The 18,665-nt window shown below is 37.9% G+C and overlaps 1 protein-coding gene across 4 annotated transcripts in view; it reads right to left on the bottom strand.

Annotated features, from left to right (window-relative positions):
- NYAP2 (neuronal tyrosine-phosphorylated phosphoinositide-3-kinase adaptor 2) overlaps positions 1-18,665 on the bottom strand; it is a 309,354-nt gene that overhangs the window by 87,831 nt on the left and 202,858 nt on the right. For 3 of the 4 annotated variants that reach the window (XM_032857361.1, XM_032857363.1, XM_032857365.1), the window contains one exon: positions 10,664-10,767. In XM_032857361.1, the coding sequence (XP_032713252.1) occupies positions 10,664-10,767 (104 nt within the window). Of the gene's footprint in view, positions 1-9,907; positions 10,128-10,663; positions 10,768-18,665 lie in introns of those variants that run through there. The other variant, XM_032857364.1, reaches the window with a different exon arrangement.

Raw genomic sequence — 18,665 nt, 5'->3', positions numbered from 1 at the left:
TAGAAGCCGCGTTTAGGGGTGCATGTGTGTGAGGGGGCGTGTTTTCTTCTCAGCATGTCAAAGAAGTAAGATGTACTCCTCATGCACACACACACACTCGTGCCCACACAGCACACCCGTGCCTGCATGGTTCGCTTCTCAGGACACGCACCCACCGTCCATAGGAGAAGGACACGATCAACGAATGACTTCTAGCTTCCTTCCGGGAGCTGCCTTCCCTGCCCTGCCTCGCCCTTGGAGATCCTACTCTTCTTAGGTGGTACTTTGCTTAGTTGAAGTCTAAATTGTATTTGACCCTCTGCTAAGTTAGCTTTTAATCTAGAGGCATTCAAAGGCAAGACCTGAAAAAATCAAAGAATGGTTAAATAAATCAATGAATGGCATTAACAGAAATCAAAGAAAGTGAGTTCTATGAAGAGAGCAAATTCAGAAGGGCAGCTATTTCTGGTAGAAAAGAAAACAAACACTGAGTAGATAGAACCCTGGGCTTACACCTCATGTCCATATAGCCACTACTAGGTATGAGATCTCCAATAGGTAAAACACTCTCTAGCCTCAGTTTTCCTATCAATGAAGTGGGGATAACGTTATCTACTGCACATGTAGGCTGTGGGAATAAAATTAGATAATAAAAGATCTTGAACACTGTGCCAGGCACATAATAAGCCCTCAACAAATGCCATATTGGAAGTCTATTTTATTTGGGGATGATGCTTTCAACCAGAAAGATAATGTTTATTTGCAGCATGGAACAAAGAATAACAGTTTGTCCGGCAGGTGAGCTAAGAGGAGAAAGTAAAGATTTCTAGGTCTTCTTGAATAAGGCACTCTTAATGTGGGTGTATTTATTATTTTGAGTCAAATGTAGTGTAACTCTGAGCCAACATTAATATAGCCTACACATTTCTTCCTGATCCACATGTAAGTTGAGTTGGAGGTAATTTCACCCACTAGTTAAGGAGACTTCTCTTTTCTGTAAAGAATCCTATGCAATATGTTTCAAATATGTCCATGATAAACAAAAGAAGTCAAGAGGAACCCTGCCATTCAGCCAGTCAAGCTCCCTCTGCCAGTTTTCTTTTCAGAATACAACACAGGAAAAAATGACCTCCTTTCCTTGAGGCTCAGACTGGATTTAGGAAATTACAATGCACAGAAGACGTCATAAGTCCTAAGGAAAATAGTTGTATCTCATCATAAATAGTGCATAACATTCAGAAGTCCCTGGCTGTGGTTCATTATTCCCTCCCACCCCTAGAAGTACAGGAAGGTATATTTAAAAGTTATAGACAACCTAAAATTGTAAGACTAAGTCATGAAAATTATCCAAAACAAGTATCATAAAAGACATTTATTCTGGTTTTCTATAAGTATTATGGTTATTTTGGCAAACAACATATTTTCTCCGTCATAAATCAGTGTTATTTGATTCAATTATTTTTAAAATCCAAGGGCTGACTGTAATGCACACTTTCTTTTTGTTTTCTTACTTTTTAAATTTTTATTTTTTTCAGCGTAACAGTATTCATTATTTTTGCACCACACCCAGTGCTTCATGCAATCCGTGCCCTCTCCAATACCCACCACCTGGATCCCCCAACCTCCCAGCCCCCCGCCCCTTCAAAACCTTCAGAATGCACACTTTGGATGCTAGGTGGCGCTAGTGGTCCACCTAATGTTATGCTACCTTTTCCCCCACCTAGTTTGGTCCAGCTTCTTCCGCAGCTTGATAATCATTTCAATAGTTACGGCCTGTGATGGGAAACGTTTCTGTGGACCTCTGCTAACAACTGGCAGCAGAACACAACCGTAGCATTTAGATCTCAAACGGAATTAGCAACCTGGAAAGCTTTAATTAGCAACCTGGAAACCTTCAGCGGCTGTCTATCTGTATACAACTCCAACAAGCTCCACTGTTGATACACTGGTAATTGTTCTCTAGACTGAGCCAAAGTTATCACTTTCAAGTGTATGGACATTTGGAATAAGTCTAGCAGTTAAATATTTTTGCCTGCCCCCTGCTTCCGGGGTCTCTATTATCTAATTATTTAATAAAATTGACATGGAATTGGAAACTTGAAAGATCAGCTTGAAAACACAAGGAATAAAAACTCATGGATTTAAAATCTTCAGCTTTACTTTCCTGAATATGTCCATATTATTGCTAGTCTTAGAAACTAGAATGTCTTTGGCATCTGAAGAGGAACAAATGAGGCTACAAAGGTCTAAAAAATATATCTAGATTCCATTGTCTCTAACTTTAAGAACTACAAAGAGGTGCCCCCTGACACCCATGTATTAGGGCAAGGCTGGGTGCACGTTCACTCTGCAAGACAGAATGTGGTTAAAATTCAGGCCTTGGGTGTACATAACAATTTATAATGTGATACCCTGAATGCTTTTTCATTAAGAGGAAAAAAAGGAATTAAAATACGGAACTGTCAGATCAATATGATGGGATAAAATATTATAATAAAACAAAATAATATAATAAAGTATCCACACTTGTGGATAAATGCATGTGCATCTAGGAGAACAGGGCATTTAAAACTGCAGTCTGGGTGACTGGCTTGTTCAGTTGGTTAAGTGTCTGCCTTCAGCTCAGGTCATGTTTCCAGGGTCCTTGGATCCAGCCCCACATCGGGCTCCCTGCTCAGGGAGGAGTTTGCTTCTCCCTCTGCCTCTGCCTCTCTCCCTGTCTGTCTCTCATTAATAAATAAAATCTTTAAAAAACAAAACAAAACAAAACAAAAAACAACTATGGTCTGTGGAAGCTTTAAGTGTTGATGTTGGTAGCAAATTTATCCTGCATCTCTTCATCTTTTGTCTTGACCCCAGCTGGTAAGGGCTTCCCCTGCAGCCTAAACATTTTCTTCCTGTTCATTCATACTTTCACTCAAACAGGATAGTAAATAGTATTAGGGGGCAGGTGGCCTTTCTGAAATGGTAACCTTAGTTGGTTTCTACTCATTTGGCTTCCAAGCCACACATGAGACCTATAAGTTAAGAAGAAATGCAAGATGCAGGGCACCTGGGTGGCTCAGGTGTTAAGAAGAAATGCCAGATACAGACTCCTATCGTATGGTAAATAACCGAGTACCTAATTTCCTATTTGGAAAAGGAATAATGAATATAATTGTATCAAGTGTACCGAGGAGGGGGTGGGAGAAACCATTCCATCTCAGATGCTGGTAATGAGGAGATCCACCGTCTAGAGAATTTAAAATCCGTAATGAAAGTGACTACAAGTCTGCGCTTTTTATTACCACGGTGCACCAGTGGTTCTAAACAAGGTCAATGATACAGGGTGGATGGCCCATTCCCTCCATGCCCACCCCCTTCGGAACACCACTGATTAAGACTACTCTCCCACTTAGCATTTCCTAGCAAGCAGGGGAGTGAATTTTGGGAGAAGGAAAAGCTATAAGGGAAAAGAGAAAGAATGAGTATTTTTCTAGCACTTTTGGTCTGTCCATCCAGAACTTTCCCTACATATGTTCTCTTCAATCCTCAATGACGACAATCACCATCCGGGGCAGATAACACTGTGCCCATTTTACAGATAAGAAAACAGACACTGAAGAGTTGTACAATGTATTCAAGTTCACCAGTTACTAACTGGTGGATTCAAGACTCTAAAAGAAGTCCTTCATCCTCTAAGTAGTTGAGTACCTAAGATCACAAACTGACATTTACCAGGTACAGACCTTGGACAAGGCACTTGAGTACCCACGGTTGGAATGTGGGATGGTAATAGTACCCACAGGCTAGAACTGTCGAGAGAAAAGCTCTTGGCATAGTCCGCAGCAGAGATGACAATAAATGGCACATGGTTTTTATGATGGAAACCTCATCTAAGGAATCCAATTTTTGGTCTTCTCCATGGGTTAAAGAATGCTGGAGTATATCCGTAAGCTACTTTTTTACCTGCAGGCCTGATGGGTTAGGTTATATACTCTGACACTGAGGAGGATGCATGCATGAATCAGGGACTACAGCTGAGTCAGAGGATGGACACTCACAGCCCCTGTGCCCCCATCCCCACCCCTCTGTGTCAAGTGGTTCATGACTTCTTAGAGAACAACCTTTTGTTTGTTATACCCTGCCTCCTACCCTAAGGGAAAAAATGACAAATTATTTTGCGGGGGGAGGAGGTAGGAATTGGCATAAGAGCACAGGGATAGATTTATTTAGGTTAATTCTACTCAATAATGGTATTATTGAAGATGGGTCATGAAACTACTGGTCTTTAAAAGGTGACTCCCAGATATTCTACTCCTTGAAATATACAAAAGTTAACATGGATGCCTAAATAATATGTCAAATTTCTTAGCTATACTGCAGTGTATTGTAAAAAGCAATCTGAGAGTAATGCCAATATGTCATTACACATATTACTGGATTTGTATGTTATTTAAAAGCAATCACAAAATTTTGCTTTTTCTTTAAATATGAAATTAATTACAGAGAGTGTCAACAGGTAGTAAAGGCTAACATTCATATAAAGCAATCAGACAGGATTATTGACAGCACACATAAGATAATGCATTTTTGTTTGCATTTTTTGGCACTCGCATTATTTTAACGTACTTTTGCCATAATACATGGCAATAGATCAATATAAACACTGACATTCTTACTTATAATATTAATTTATTCCACATGTCACAAGGCTAGATCCAGGCTCTTCAGTAAACATCATTATTATAACAATTATAATTTCTTTGTAACATAATCTTTGTTAACATAACACCTTATTTTACAATTTGAAGTTAGTACAGATAAACCCTCCTCCAGCGTGATGATGTTGTATTGTAAACATAGCAGAGGTTTCCAAGTACCCCTGTTGGGTTTTACCTATTTGGAAATATATGTCAGGTTAACTTGTATGCAGAATGAAGCAAACAATAGGAGTCATTTTAAATGTATTGTATGGCCTGAAGGAAGCTCTGTGGTGGGCAGCTATGTGCTAATGAAGTGAGTTCAGTGTTGGATGCTTGGCTGTATGTTCTGTCTCTGCTTTTCCTCCATTTCCTTCCTGCACTGTAATCATGAGCATATAATCTAGTCAGCTATGTCAAGTACAAATATAACACAGAATACGCTCTCAGGTCAGGTCTCATAGGAAGAACTGGAATAATCACAGGGTCTTAACAACAAAAGATTGTTTAACACCTGAGCAAGGGATGGTAGAGAAGGATCCCTTCATCATGTGAAGTTGGGATGGCATTTGCCCTCCCACCACCTCTCCTGTTCCCTCCCTTCCTAACACTGTTCTCTCCCATCCACCACAAAACTTCAGCTCCTAGACAGAAAGCACTTGAAAATTTATATACAACTGATCATATTAAACCTCTTAGTACATAGGTTCTAGGTTTACAAGACTTAAGGCTAGAATAAAGTCTGAACAGTCTTGGCAAAATAACAAGTTCTATCCATGCTAATGGTAGCACGGAAATTCTGAAGAGAAAACCCTGTTGAAACTTCTAGATTCTTAAGGTTTATTTTACTTTTTCTATTTGATCCTATGTATGGAAGGTGAGGTTAAATAAGAACCTAACCTTTAAGGTTACATTATTCAGAGATGTAGGTAGGCGTGGAGAAGATGAAAACAGAATTCCTTTCTATGCCCTTGTTTGAGCATTTATGTCAATATACTCACTCTCACATTGTCTTTCACTTTCCTTACGCTTTCTAGGCTCCTAGGAGTTTTATGTGCAAATGTTCTGCCTATGTAGAAAACTAAATGAAATCCCAGAACTCACAAAACTCACAAAGCCCAGATCCTGAGAAAGAGCAGTGGTCTTCTTAAAGCTTTAAGACAAAGCATTATTGAGGCTGTGGGGGAAAATCAACACATCCCACTGCATTGGAGGTAGGAAACTAAAGACAAGGACAAAATTAGATTGTGTGAGAAAAACATATTTTTCAAGGATATATAGAAAGAGACATTTATCAAGAAAGAAATTTTGTCAGTCAGCAAAAGATCACTGAGTCTCACACAATGTGTTGGCTGTTATCAGTATGCCTCAGAACCGGGCACAGTCCTTGTCACAAAATCACATATACTGATCCCTAATCCCTGTCTTTGGATGATTTACCTTCCTTTTGTCGAGATATCTAAAAAAACAATTTTTGACATTCAGGCATGGCCAGAACACACGCTGGACATGTGTCAAGCTTTGGACACCCCAACATTTCTTCCATTATCTACAGAAGCGGGCCAGATGCTGGTGTGCAGACATAGCTATGGCATCCATGGGAAAAGAGGACATGCTCTACTCTGCGGCCAGCCCAAGGTTGGCTTTCATTATGTTCCAACAAGGTCATCAAATGGTTAGGAGTATGGAAAGAGGCCAAGCACTGGCACTGAAAGGAATAAACATTTGAGAAATCATCCTGAAGGGGCAAGTTGAAAGGACTTGGGCATGCTCGCCTGACCAGCAGCCGGGATGAGGCCTGTCCTAGGTAATGAAGAGGTATCTGTCATGGTGCCAGGGGCCCACAAAACAGGAGATAATGGCTTTGGAGGTGACTGTGAGATTTCTAAAGAGATTTGGGTCTGTTAGCCTTCACAATGTGTGTCCAAAGGAAATTACAGATGGCCTTTTCCTAACCCTTCCCCAAGATTAAGAATAATCAGAGATAATCCAGTTTCAAAGGATAAACTAGCCTTAAGGAGAAGGTGAAGTTTCATTTCAAGGCTTAGGTCACTGTTATTGTGATGCAACTTGTGATGTGATGTGATGTGATGTGATGTGATATGATCATTGCTCTGTGATTCCCTGATTCCACTTGGGGATCTGTCATTTAACAAATGCAAAGTGTGTATATTCATGAGTGAGTGAGTGTGAGCAAGTATGTACGTGTATGTGTAAGTATGTGAGAGCTTGTGTGTCAGAAGGAGCCTACGTGTATAGAAATGGGAGGGGTGATGTGAGTGTGTGCCTATAGTGGGGGGTGTAGGACTCATCTCTTTCCTTCTCTGAAAAACAAATACAAACACTCTTTGGGAACATTTTTCCAAGGAAAGTTGGCACTTCTGTGGAGACACACTCTAGCTGCTCCATTCCTAAGAGAAAACATGGCTTTCCCAAGACCATGAGCATCAGCTTCTGTCTTACCACCTGCTCCAGAAAGAGTACAGATGGCATCATCACTGATGGAATGGAGGTCACATTCCAAGAGACAGGCTTGCTCCAGGCCAGATACAGAGGAACGATGTGAACATCATTTTCTACCATCTATAAAAGTGGTCAAACCCTTTATTCTGAACACATGGCTTTCTACTTTACTACAGAAGAAAAAAAGAAAAAGTTACATGTGCTCCAAGTTCAATATGACTTCTATGCCATTTTACAGAAAACAGCATTTTCCTAGCAGGAACAGAAATTCAGTTTAGGTTCTAAAGATTTACTTTAAGAAAAAGGCCCAGATATGTGGCCACATTGCAATAAAATTCCAAGGAAATATCTTGTCCCATGTCTAGTCTACTTCTTCTGGAGTGAATGAAGAAAGAAAAAAAATTGTTTTCATCTCTCTGAGTTTCAAATAATATTATACTCTAAATGCTTTACAACATCTTTCCTGAGCATTACATTTTCTCTTACATATTTTGAACATCCAGTCAGATAAGATTACACATTTCTACAAATCCTGGGTCTACTGTGGTTATCTGAGGCCCAAAGATTGCAAAACCAAGCAAACATTATCTTGACCTCTTTTAATACACAAATGCTCATGGTGGACAGTCAGTGTTAATAATAATAAGAATTATTATTCTTATTATTAGGTTTCTCTGTGGCTCAGTGAGTCACAGCTGTCTCTAGACTCTTCAGGGATGGAGGGGTGGGGCCATCATTATTGGCCTAGGCTGTGGGAGGGGGACACTTGTGGGCACCTCTGTACTTCTTTGCTGGACCAATGTAAAGCACTTCCATATGCCCCTCTTATAACTTCTTAGAAAGCTCCTACCACAGCACGTAAGGGTAAGTCAAAAACTTGCACTGAGGAAACGGGAGAACGATAAGATATGAATAAACAATCTGAAAGAAAACACAATTCCTCCTCTACAAATGGTAATGTCCCTTAACATGGCTAAAATGGCACAGATATCCTAAAGCCAAGTTCCTCAGCTGATAAGCACTGTTGGAATTATTTTAGGGATTAATGATTGCTTCCGTTTGTTTGAAAGAAATCATATGGTTTTTCCATGATTTCCCAGGAAGAAGCGGATTTATCGCCTATCAAGCATGAATGTGTTTAAATAATTGTTGGGAATCCTGGTATCAGAAAAACTGCTTAAGAGATGATGCGGGTGATTGTCTGATAATGCTAAGCGTTCCATATCCAAGTTGGTTTGTGAATATTCACTCTTACAGTCAGCCAGTCGACATGGATTACCAAACAAAGGGCAGTATCATTGTGGCTGTTACTTAAAGACATATCTCAGTCAAGAGCCAGGGAATTAGGTGAGAGGAGGATCTTCAGTAAGTAGCCACAGACTTTAGTTCAAAGCTAGGTCACAGGGTGCAAAGCAGGGTTCTTCTGAGCCGTGCTGACCTCCTTAGTTCCAGAATATAGGGATAGGCGAACACTACAACAGGTCACAAGCCACAGAGGAGAGTCTCAGAGGCTCACCTTCTAGTTCAGAGCTGTGACAGTCCATCTACTTTATGGGTGCATGTCATGATTTCTGCAGTTTGTAGGGAAACTAACAGTGTGCAAGCAATGTAAAGGGCTTTCTCATGTTGCTATATTTGGAAGAATAAAGGGTATCTCATCAGGTGAGCAAACAGTTGATAATGCAAAGACACAAACATTATGTCTTGTTTTTATTCCAGAAGTTTACCCCAAGAACATCCTTTCATTGAGAGTTAAAGGGGCTTAAGATGAAACAACTATAAAGATAACTAGAAAAAAAAATGGAAAACAAAACAAAGAATAGAAAACCACTTTGTGATACTGAGGGCAATGTAATAGCAAGATACATGTCCTTATAAAATGGATTATGTGAATGCAATCTTCTGACAGTCAGCTAAATTTCTTTCCTTTCTGTATCCAGCTTTTTAAACTTTAAATTTGGCAAATGTAACATTTTTGAAATGGCTTTAAATCAACTGAAGTGGCAGTTTATCTTAGTGAGGTTAATTGTGTTATTTATTAATCCATTATCTTATCGTTTCTACTTAATTTTTTGCCCCAAAAGTGTTCGAGCTGGATACGTCAAGTTATGAAAGCATTTAACATTTTAAATTAAGACACAAGGAATTCTAAATGACACTTGAGATGTCCTTGAGAGAGGTTTCTCATCTCTCCATGTTTATAGATGTCACATATATTCATAAATCAAATCCTGTGCATATTTAAGCCAGACCAAAATACTAAAAAGCACCATGTCCCCCATTAGAAAAAAAAATGCAATTATTCTGCTTAGTTATGTTTTTAAAATAGCTTGACATTTTAAATAATTGATGAATATGTAATTTGCTAATCAGTAATGGACAGTTCCCATGGAGGTACCATCGCTAGTTTTATAATTTACTATTTCAGAAGAATTTTATGAATACAAAGATTAAAGCCGGGAAGCGGAGAGAAATCACTCCAGGATAACATTATCCTATTTAACACCCATAATACTTAACAGTAACAACAATTAAGCTTCACAAATTAAGATGTACTGAATTGTTATTGGGTGAGTTACAGATAGACATTTTATGTGTCATGATTTTCCCCATACTGAATTCCCCATAGACCACCATGTACCCAAATGAACATCAGAGCAACATACTGTTCCTGTAAAGGATTAAATGATATTTTAGTTTACGTCTTTATTTCTTGACTCTTTTCTCCAAGTGATAATAGAAAACTTATTTACCATGCATGAACACTTACATTCTCTTTCTGAGAACATTTCTGATGTTGTTGGGATAAGAGAGGAAAGTCATTTATTTAAAGATCGCCTTATTAGTCTATAGTTTTTGGTAAATATCTAGATTATCTGGTTTGTCAATTTGTCTTTATGGCCTAAGGAAGAAGACTAGCTGCCGTGTTCAATCCAGATGAGTTGGTATATGAATATTTATAAGGACATCGAGATTCACAGTGTCTTACAATCATGCTCCAAGCTAAATAGAAATAAAAGCAGAATGGCCACAAATATTACAGTATAATAGGATAAGAGGTAAAAGGTATGTACAAATTCATTGACAACATCTGTGCAAGTGTTGTAGACAAAACATTTAAAAAGAAATCTACATAAAACAAAGTAGGTAAATTTATCAAAGATTGATAAATTTTCAGAGACAATATAAAAGTACACAAAACATGGAAGAGAGAAAGAATTGTTAAAAAAATAACCGCTAAGCCAATACATACAGTACAAGTTTACTACATTAATATTACAGAATGATGGGAACCAGAGACAAAAAAAACGATTTGGTAACAAACAGCAAAAAAAGTTTCACCAGTCACAGAGAAGAAAGACTGTCCTTTTTGGATGAGAACACAGACTGCCATGACTCAGCCCCTCTACCCATACACACATAGAAAAATAAAAGCAAATGCAAAAGTTGTCTACAGCAACACACGACAGACAGAGGTGGAAGCATTTGGCATGTTGCATCACAGGAAGTCAATCACGATTGGCTAACGATGATGGTACCTGGCTCTGTTGCAGGTCACTGGCTTGCCTGAGAGGAGTGACCGATGGCGGGGGCACACCTGACGTGGAGGCAGAACGGCCTAATTTGCAGCTTACTTTCGGTTCTGTGAACAAGGGGAGAAGGAAGAGCATTAGCTGAGCGACATTGGCAATGACAAACAGCGCTCAGATCCCCATTCTGCTTTGCTGCATCTTCTTTCAAACCCTCAAATACTTCTGACGCTTGCTAGTCTTTGGCGGGGGATGGAATGATGTCATCACCACGGACTCTAAAATAAGCTTTATTTGCAGTCAGCTCCTAGAAATAAAGAATAAATCACAGAAGTCCAGCTCTTTGTTCCTTCGGACATTTTACCTCACTTAGGGTTAGTTTCTACAGAGTGATTACGAGAGCCAGAGCCCCATTCAGGGAAAAAGCAGGTGACAGAGTCACTCTAGGTACTTTCTTTTCAGATTTGGTCTGTAGGTCTCCTAGGTCCTGAAATGTCTTTGTCACCTTCTCCAAAACTTCTTTCCTTCTGTACTCCCTCCTTTCCTCCCTCCTATTTTTTTTTTTCTAATTTTGAAATCAATATCACTGTGCTTGTCCTGAATACATTTATCATGTTTTCAGTGGAGCATTTCTCTGATTCACTATTCACTTTCAATTTTATAACCACTTTCTAAGACTCTTGCCATTTTTCATAATAATAGTATTTTTTTTTCCAAATTATAAAGGCATTTCCCCTACCTCTTCTTCTATTTCAGGAGCCCAAATGGGCCGTCCAGGTCATGGACAGGTTACTTTGGAGGTTAGAATTTGGGGATGGAAAGAGTTCCCTTCATCCAACAAGGTACAGAGAGTATGTTAATTTTCATATATACTTGAGGATATTTGATAAGAGAAGAAAAAAGTCATACAATGAAAATGGACACCATGCTTTTGTTTAATATTAACTGTTACTTTTTGAGTGTTGGGTATGTTCCATCTTCTAACTGGACTACATTTAAATTGTTTCTAATTCTAAGGTTACTCTATAGAGTTATAGCATTAGCTATAAAGATTGCCTCTGTGTGTGTGTGTGTGAAACTTCCCGGCTAACCCCCATAATCTCTCTGCTCAAAACTAACTTGGACATGGGGCATCTGGGTAGCTCAGTTGGTTAAGCATCTGAGTTCAGCTCAAGATATGATCTCAGGGTCCTGGGACTGAGCCCTGTGTAGGTTACGTGCTCAGTGGGGCAATCTGCTTGTCCCTCTGCCCCTCCCCCAACTCGTGTTCTCTCGCGCTCTCTCTCAGATAAAAAAAATAAACAAAATCTTAAAAAAGACTAACTTGAACACATGGACTGAGTTTCCTAGATTACTTTAAAGCCCTCCACCTTGTTCAAAATTTTCCCTTTACCCCATATTTCATATGATAAACACTTGGAACACACCCAACTAATTTTCAAAGGCCTCCTGTGATGTAGCTTCGTCTGATCAGATCCACTCTCTTTCCACTGTTCTGCTGTTCAAAACACATGCAACTGTCTCCTCTCTCAGTTTCTGCGTTCAGTCCTGCCTCTGTCCGTCACTTCACGGTGTGCCCTTGTGAGGACTTTCATCAGACTAAGTCTTACCGGTTTCCGATGACCAACTTCAGCGCGTCCTTCCTATTGTCAAGCGTCCCAGTTCTCTTCCAAGACCACCTGACCACTTACACCGTGTTTGCCGTGCTCACTGCAGCTTTGAGCACTTACGTTGGTGGGGACCACATAATACGTGTTCAATTAATATGTACTTTTCTTTCACTGAAAACACTCAATTTAACCTAGAAAAGGTCAAGGCCAACTCCTAAAATAAGTGAAGGCAATGAAGATAATGTGGAATATGTTGTAAGGTCTGGGTTCAAAGCCTAGCTCTCCGACTTGCAAAGGCAGTGATTCTCATTCAAAGGCCTATGACCTTCTAGGATCCATTTCAGAGGAGGCATGACGTTTGGAAACTCTCCCTTCCTTTGTTTTATGCAGATGATTCTAGTATCTACGCACCTACTTTATTTATTTATTTATTTTGTAGGCTCCACACCAGTATGGGACTTGAACTCGTGACCCTGACATCAAGAGTCACAAGCTCCACTGACTGAGCCAGCCAGGCATCCCCACTCACCCACTGTTGAAAGGTGTTTAAATATAACAGTATTATATAGTGACATAAACTATCACTGTAATTTAGAAATTAAGCTCATTTCCCAGGAAGCATACCTTAGCATATCACCTTTTGTTATATAAAGCAACAGGTAAAGCATCCATCAGAATCCTGGTTGACATGTTTTTATAATGAGGCCAATGTTTCTATATATATCCCCTTACTGTGGTAGCACGTTTAGTCACTTGGAGTCAGAAAATTCAGTATCTTTCCCTAAGAAAGGATGGCAAATAATATTTCTTTACTTAAGGTATTTTTCAAGTTTATGTTAAGGAGATTATCTGATGAGTGAAGGCCTTTTACATTATCCAGTGTACCTAGGGATTAATTTCTCCTGCTAGGTTTCCAGTCAGATTTTGACTTAACCAGCCTCTTTCGAACATAGACACTGATATCTCTAATGAACAGACTGAGATGTACCAAAATCCATGCAAACTCCTCCATTTCATTATGACCTGGAAAGGCCTTTCCTTACTCCCATTGGACAGCAATCCAGAGCATGTACCAGCTCATCAAGCCCTCTTGGGTATTCCAGTATGAGCCATTAAATCCCCATTATACACAGAAGATTGCTCTACTAGCCAACTACCCTGTGGGCTAACTCTAATGTTGAGGTTACATTGGAGTCAATTATTAGATCCCAACATGGCTCCTATGGGTTATGATTCTACCTACAGCAGTAGACTAACACTACGACTGTAAGTTCATTAGGTACACGTGCTTACACAGGCAAACAGAAACATACACACATACACACTGCATAACACTGCTGCTTAATGGTGTCATGTTTTTTAAAACAATTTTTAAATTTAATTTTTAAAATTCTGAGGGTTGGGTTTATCTTTATCTCACTCATTCTGCATCTTCTATCAGTTTTTCATGGTTCTTAAACACAGTTCACATTTATTATCGTATTTATGTAATCAAGTTGGTGAAATAAATCTTTATGATGTTGATTCCACCAAAGTTCCTTTGACTAAAAGAATTGTCTAAAGAAGTCCCAAAAATCCTAGAAAAGATTCTGATTATAGCCAAGCCTCACGGAGGTTCTTCCGGGCTGTGACATAGACGTGAAATCGTCCGGCTCACTTATCCTTGGAAATACACTATGCTCTGAGCCTTAAACAAGGAAGCCTAGGAGCCATGAAACTAAAAACAAGTTTTCTTCCTGAATTTTGCTAATATAAAAAAAAAAAATTGCCAAGGCTTTTTTTTCAAAAACAATGGACATGCACCTAAAAAGAGATCTAAGGTAGAACTTTCTTCCCCCAAGAAAAACTCCATTCCATTAAGAGACTGATGATGCACTAAAAGGCACCTATTATCCTACATTCAAGGAAAACTTCTTGCTTTGTAAACTCTATCATCATCCTAGAAGTAACACTTGATATTGTATATGAAATTTCCCTGATGATCAAGTGTAGAGAGAGTAAGAAGGAATAAGAAAAAGGTAGTGGATTAAGAAAGAGAATCAAAGGGGGAAAGGAAGAACAAAAAAAGAAACGGGAGGCAGGAAGGGAAAGAGGGTGGAAAGAGAGAAAGAGAAAAAGAAAAAGAAAGAATAAGAAAGAAAAGAAAAAACTAATTTGAACTTTTTGGCATAAGATATTGATGAGGGAACAGAAGGCTGGTGGAAGACAAAGCAAAAGCTGATACCCTGCAACCTTCCCCCACCCCCACTCCTGGGTGGGACATATGTGACATTCTCTAGGAATCTTCCAATAATCTAATGTTAATACCTTGCTAAGAAGGGAAAAACAACCTTGATAATGGCAAGGCCTTGGGTATCAGGTATTTGTAGGTCCTTTTTAGCATATGAAAATTCTATTGAAACCTCCCTTTTTCCTTACCTCCCCCAACTCCATAGTGCATAACCTGCCACTCCTCACAACCCTGGGGCATGAGCTTTTTCTGCCCATGGGTCCTGTCCCCGTGCTTTAATAAACCACCATTTTGCACCAAAGATGTCTCAAGAGTTCTTTCTTGGTTTGGCTCCGGCCTCCACCTCACTGAACCTCACCTATATTCTAAAACCTCATCAGTATTATCATGGGATGTTTCCAGAGTAATAAATCATGATCATCTTAAAGTTTTTATTAAATAAGTACCCAGTGGATTGTGTGACTTAATACTTCTTTCTTTTTATTCTTAGTGGGCACAACTTATCACTATTTTGTTTTGTTTTAAAGATCGTCATTTCTCAATCATTTCTCATCTTCCCTTTAAGATGAATTGGATTTCTCTTCAAAATCATGTCCTTGGTACTGTTACAGGATAATCTCCCAGGCATCCCTGCTATTAGAAGTATCAGAGTTCTCTTTGCTTTCGGAAAGCAGACAAATGACTCTTCTCCTTCTCTGCATCTACACAGAAACAGGAGATTAGTGCATTTCAACCAAAGAAAACACTTTCATCTAGCATCAAAGAAATAAAATCAGTCAAATTCAGAGACATATCTTTCCTCTGTCTTATTTTTTTTCTAATACACAGTATCTTTCTGTAGTAGCAGAGACATATCATGATTTCCCCAAGTCAGTCATATTGCTAAAAGTTTCTAATCAATAACTTAAGGCTAAATGAGAGTCAAGGCTTTTTAAAAATATACCAAAGTGTGCTTATTACAAACTCTACTTTCATTTCTAGGGAAGGCATTTTCTTGGAAATAACATATGTTATTTGAGATAAACTGGTGTCTAAGTAATAAAAGACAGTTGTCCCAGGGCTATGTTAAAAGCTTCATGGCTCCCACTTTGTTTTAAAGTTTCTATTGTACATCATAGCAAACATGTAAGGTGCCCTCGAACCCCACATTAAATGTAATTTGTCCTGTATATAATTCAAATGCTTTTTTACAGTTTTGCTTCAGAAATTATTGGACTATGAATAATCCAATTGATTCATGAATGGTTATGATTTCCAGAGAGTAATCAAGCACACTCAGGAATCCTTGCAGTATTACACCACCTAATCTAGAAATTGTTTTCCAATATAACAGAATTGTTTTAGTAATAAATTTAACAATTAATTAAGTGGGCCTAATGTCACATTTTGTAATGATTTAATTAAATATTCATTACTATTAAATCTGGTGGTTTCTTTAGGAATTTTGGTGCTACTATTTATTTTTAATATCCAATATTTGTGTAGGTCCCTGAGAAACTCATAGGCTTCAGCATTGTCGGTATGACACTGAAAAGAGAAAACATCCAATCATTGAAAAATTCTGATCATTGAGAAAAAGTCCGATCATTGTTGTGATGGTTTTGTGACCAGAGGAAAAAAAAAGTTGGCAGGCCGCCAAAATCTACTCTAAGAGTAGATATTTTCTCTCCAGTTTTCCTCTCAATGAGACTTGTGTAGCTTTGAATGAGTTCCAGTATCCAATAATCATGGACCAATGTCCTGGTGTTATCTGTAGGGCCAAAGAGTAAAACTAATGATGCTGGACTAATTGGTAATTCTTCTTGGAAATATTGGAATTCTGGTGAAAATCTAAAATCCAAAGAAAAGTGAGGTAGAGACATGATGAGTAGAGTTCATGATCCAATGGTGCACATAGAGTGACAAGACCCATTGCGTAGAGGAGAAAGGATTGCATGCAGGTAGAGTAAGATGTGCCTGTTGTATTCCTTCTAAGTATCTGAAGAACTGAGATTTTCTTACCACCTTCCACCTTCTTATCTAGAGAGAATATAAATCATACTGTCTATTGCACAAGGATGCCCTAGACCCTTCAATGCATGGTATGTTTCTTACAGGGAAGCATAGCACAGTGTAGCATTTACAGTTTTAGGGGTTTTTTTGACAGCCTCTTTTATTTTAATATATAATTTCTGAAACACCCTTAGGATCTTCATCACTTTAGCTGAATACAAAAAGGTGCTTTTGTCTTCAAAAATACTTCCTTTCACATTAAAATAAAATTATAATATATGTGTGTAAAGCAATATATTTTATCTACTTAACAAGGAACATATGCCTCTTAAAATCATTACATAAAGAAAATCCATCTACCAAGATATAAATTCAAAAAGACATATCATGATTTGTATCAACATCAAATGTATATTACCAGGGGGATAGAAATTTCACTTTGTGTTATGATATCAAAAATAGAATAAACAAAAAAACAAAAATAGAATAAAATCCTCTCATCACTGATATAAGGAATGAAAACATAACAATAATTTAACCTGTTTCTAAAATGTTATCTTTCACTTTTAAATAACAAAGGAGAAAAAAATAAAGATTAAATTTTATACATCATCCACCTTATTAATGTAAAAATTCTTTATTCCTAACAAAAGAAAATCAATACTAATGATGTCTTTTGTTTATACCATTGGTTTTTGTGCTCTATTTAAGAGCATGCATCTTGAGACAAAATTTGGTCCAATATAATTTGCTCCTTAGAGCAGGTTCTACTTCAGTGGCCATGGACCTGTGCTTCTGTCTTGACCCACTGTCCATTATAAACATAAACAAAGCAATAGTGATATGGGCCTGGGAATAAGATTTATCTAAAAGCATGCCTGGTCAAGTCCACATGGCAAACTTCAATGTGATCTCCAGTAATGGCCATGTTTGTTCACTCTATAGCAAAACAGCTGGAAATCTCCAAGATCCTGGGAGGAGGTGGTGACATAAGGTCAAAACAATTTTCAAAGAAGTACTAAGTAAGATATTTGTTGCTTTTCCCAGTGTTGATGAATTCACTGAAAGTCTAAAAACAATGCTGGATAAATCTGCTGTTACCTTAGCACATCAAAGCAACAGCACCAATTTCTAGTAATCACATATTTTTCACTGCCACACAAACTTGAATATTTGGCAGATATTTTCTCAAAAATGAATGAAGTAAGTCGATTGCTTTAAGGAAGACAATGGACAGAATTTGTGGACAATGATAAATCTGAGCTTTCAAGCAGGAACTAAAATTTTGAAAAGCTTGTATGCACCACTGGGAGCTTGACAGCATCCTAATACTTAAAGTCTTCTCTTATGAGATCAGTGGTGATATTAATTAATGTGCTGTATTGATTTTTATAATGAAATGTGTCAACATATGGAAGATTTGCATGACTTTGTGAACCGATACTTCCTAAAAGCATGATGTTATAAATCATGCATGGATAAAAGACCCATTTAAACTGCAAGATAGACCAATGGATTTTAATGCAACAGAACATGATGAGTTTATTGATACGTAATTAACCCTTATGAAACTGTTATCCTTTGAGTTTGGGTAGGATATTAAAGAAGGATATATACAACTATATGAAAGAGCTATTAATAAATTCCTCCTTTTTTCAGTTACACATCTATACAAAACCAGATTTCCTTCATATGTTTTAACGAAGGCAACATATCACAACAGATTGAATCCAAAGCAGATAGAAGAATCTATGCTCTATTAAGTCAGACATTAAAGAGATTTACAAACATGTAAAATTATTTTAATCTCTTCACCATTTGTTGTAATTTAAGAAATATGGCTATTTTTCATGAAAAAATGTTATTTATGCTAAGATATAATGGACTTAGTATTTTTAATGAATCATTTTTAAATTTTAAATTTTAATTTCTAATATGATAAGGATTATTATACTTAACCTATATGTTAAATTTAACCTCCACTTTAGGAGACCTCTTTGGAATTCTCAATAAATTCTAAGAACATAAGGGGTCCTCAGACTGAAGAGTTTGAGAACAGTTATTTTATATAAGACTGCCCGTGTCCAAAGAGTTCCCTTAAAAAGGTAACTTTTTATGCCATTAATATGCCATTGGAGTATTAAAAAAAATGAAACAGAGGAAAATACCATGCTGAAGC

The sequence above is a fragment of the Lontra canadensis genome, unplaced genomic scaffold, assembly GCF_010015895.1.
Source record: "Lontra canadensis isolate GAN:19392208 unplaced genomic scaffold, GSC_riverotter_1.0 scaffold13, whole genome shotgun sequence".
NCBI classification, from domain to species: domain Eukaryota; kingdom Metazoa; phylum Chordata; class Mammalia; order Carnivora; family Mustelidae; genus Lontra; species Lontra canadensis.
Note: the sequence above shows the minus strand (reverse complement) of the source record. Positions and strands in the feature narration are given on the sequence as shown.